Source organism: Perkinsus marinus (genome assembly GCF_000006405.1).
Source record: "Perkinsus marinus ATCC 50983 genomic scaffold scf_1104296948432, whole genome shotgun sequence".
Lineage (NCBI taxonomy): Eukaryota > Perkinsozoa > Perkinsida > Perkinsidae > Perkinsus > Perkinsus marinus.
The window spans coordinates 10,797-12,594 of NW_003210197.1; the positions used below are offsets into that span (position 1 = coordinate 10,797).

The 1,798-nt window shown below is 42.0% G+C and overlaps 1 protein-coding gene across 1 annotated transcript; it reads right to left on the bottom strand.

Moving 5' to 3' along the window:
• Window positions 1–949: 949 nt before the first annotated feature.
• On the bottom strand, window positions 950–1,325 carry Pmar_PMAR010697 (hypothetical protein; the record flags this gene model as incomplete). Its single annotated transcript, XM_002778707.1, has 2 exons — window positions 950–1,129; window positions 1,191–1,325. 2 exons carry the CDS (start codon window positions 1,323–1,325, stop codon window positions 950–952), a joined length of 315 nt encoding a protein of 104 aa, XP_002778753.1.
• Between the last annotated feature and the right edge of the window lie 473 nt (window positions 1,326–1,798).

Genomic DNA, 1,798 nt, shown 5'->3' on the forward strand with positions numbered 1-1,798 from the left:
AAGGCTGTAAATCTTCATCTATTTTCACCTGTAAATATGCTTTCTGTATATCTATCAAATATGTGCTCGTCGTATACTTGCGTCGCCACTTTCTTAATGTTGCTCCGCATGCCAATGGATCTGATTGTTCATTTGGTCTGCTCTTAATTAACATGTTGAGTTGTTTCAAGTTCAATACTGGACGTATTGGAGTTGTTAATCTATGTAATTGAATTTGTGGTATTATTGTGTAAGTTGTTTGAGGAAAATCTGGTTTACATAGTTTAATATATTTCTGTATTATCCACAATTCTATGTCATCTTTGAACATGCGCGTCTGTTGTTTATCTAATCCTTGTAGTTGTTGTCTACAGAAAGGTACACGAATGACTTTGTCAGATGATTCACCATTAATCCATTTCCATCGAACACTCCATTCATGTCTTATAGCTGTGAAGTCACTCTCTTCTATAACTGCACTTTTTTCTCCTACTATCACACAAGCATCACTCCCTTGTACATCATTATCTTTCCGCATATACTTCAATGATCCAACTGTATCACAACGTAATACGTTGAACGTATTAAACGCATGCTTGGGGTCCCATAGTGCGTCCTATCAGGGGTCTCATTAGGATCGTGATTTAGTCTTCTAATGTATACCTCCCATGGTTTATCTGTGAGACAAAGCCCCATAAATTCAAGGATTTCCCGATAAGGCAATCTTAGTAGTCGTGCTTGACCCTCAAATTTCGATCGCCACTCCTAAAAAGTCTGAGATTTCGGGTTATACGGGACAATAGCTTTAGTAATGGCTATCGCCCTTCCCATTTCCGAATATGCACTAGTACTGCTATTCTTCATTTGCAATATCTCATTTTGTAGCTCTATCAACTGAGATTGGACGTTCTCATCCAGCTTTCTGACTCTCTGCTGCTCCATTGATAGCCTATCAATGATAGGTCTTGTCCTAAGTTGTCCGCTTCTTGTAGGCCTCTTCTCTCTCCTTCATGTTGACGTTGTTGCTCTTCACCTTCTTGTAAACTCCGTTGCTCCTCATCTTCTCGCACATGTTGATCTTCAGTAAGCCACCATCAGGACCGTTCTGGTTATCCTCAGCGGGGTTCTCTCCTTGACCATTGACCATTATCTGGGCACCACGTGTTGTGTACCTGGGAACTCAAGAGCACTATGGATTCATCCTCAAGTACCTTCATGTCTGTGTTCCTCATACATATCCAGACTTCATCCAGCTCGTGGCCTTCAATAGTCTCCCACGTTTCAGGAGCCCTACACAGTAATCCCTTCGAGATCAGCTTCCAATAGAAGAGCAAACTTCGAAGCATTCTTGAAATATGAGGCATGTCCTCGAAGGGTTCTCCTTTTCTCTGTCATTTTTCTCTAATAGTACGATTACATTTCCCCGCGGTATTATTGGTTCGTGGACCTGAGCGCGCGTTACTCATCACTCGCCGCGGAGATGCTACTCCTTCAAGACAACGGGTGCGGTTAGTGTAGTTATCTAATCATCAGACATCCCCCTTCAAATTAGGAATTACAGGACTTCCTTCAGGAAGTAGTGTGGACTACACCGTGCAGTCGTGTGTTGTAACGACTTTGTCATGCATTGGGTGTTTGTGCGTATCGCCACAAGTTTTTCATTTCAACCTCAGACACTTCACTTGAACTGATGACTCAATATTTATATTAATGGTAAGGAACTATCTGACGCTCAAAAGGGGGCGCGAACATGATAATTTCATGGGTGCACTATGAGACGCATCTTCGTTCGCGGCTAAAATGTTCGATATCACTTGGC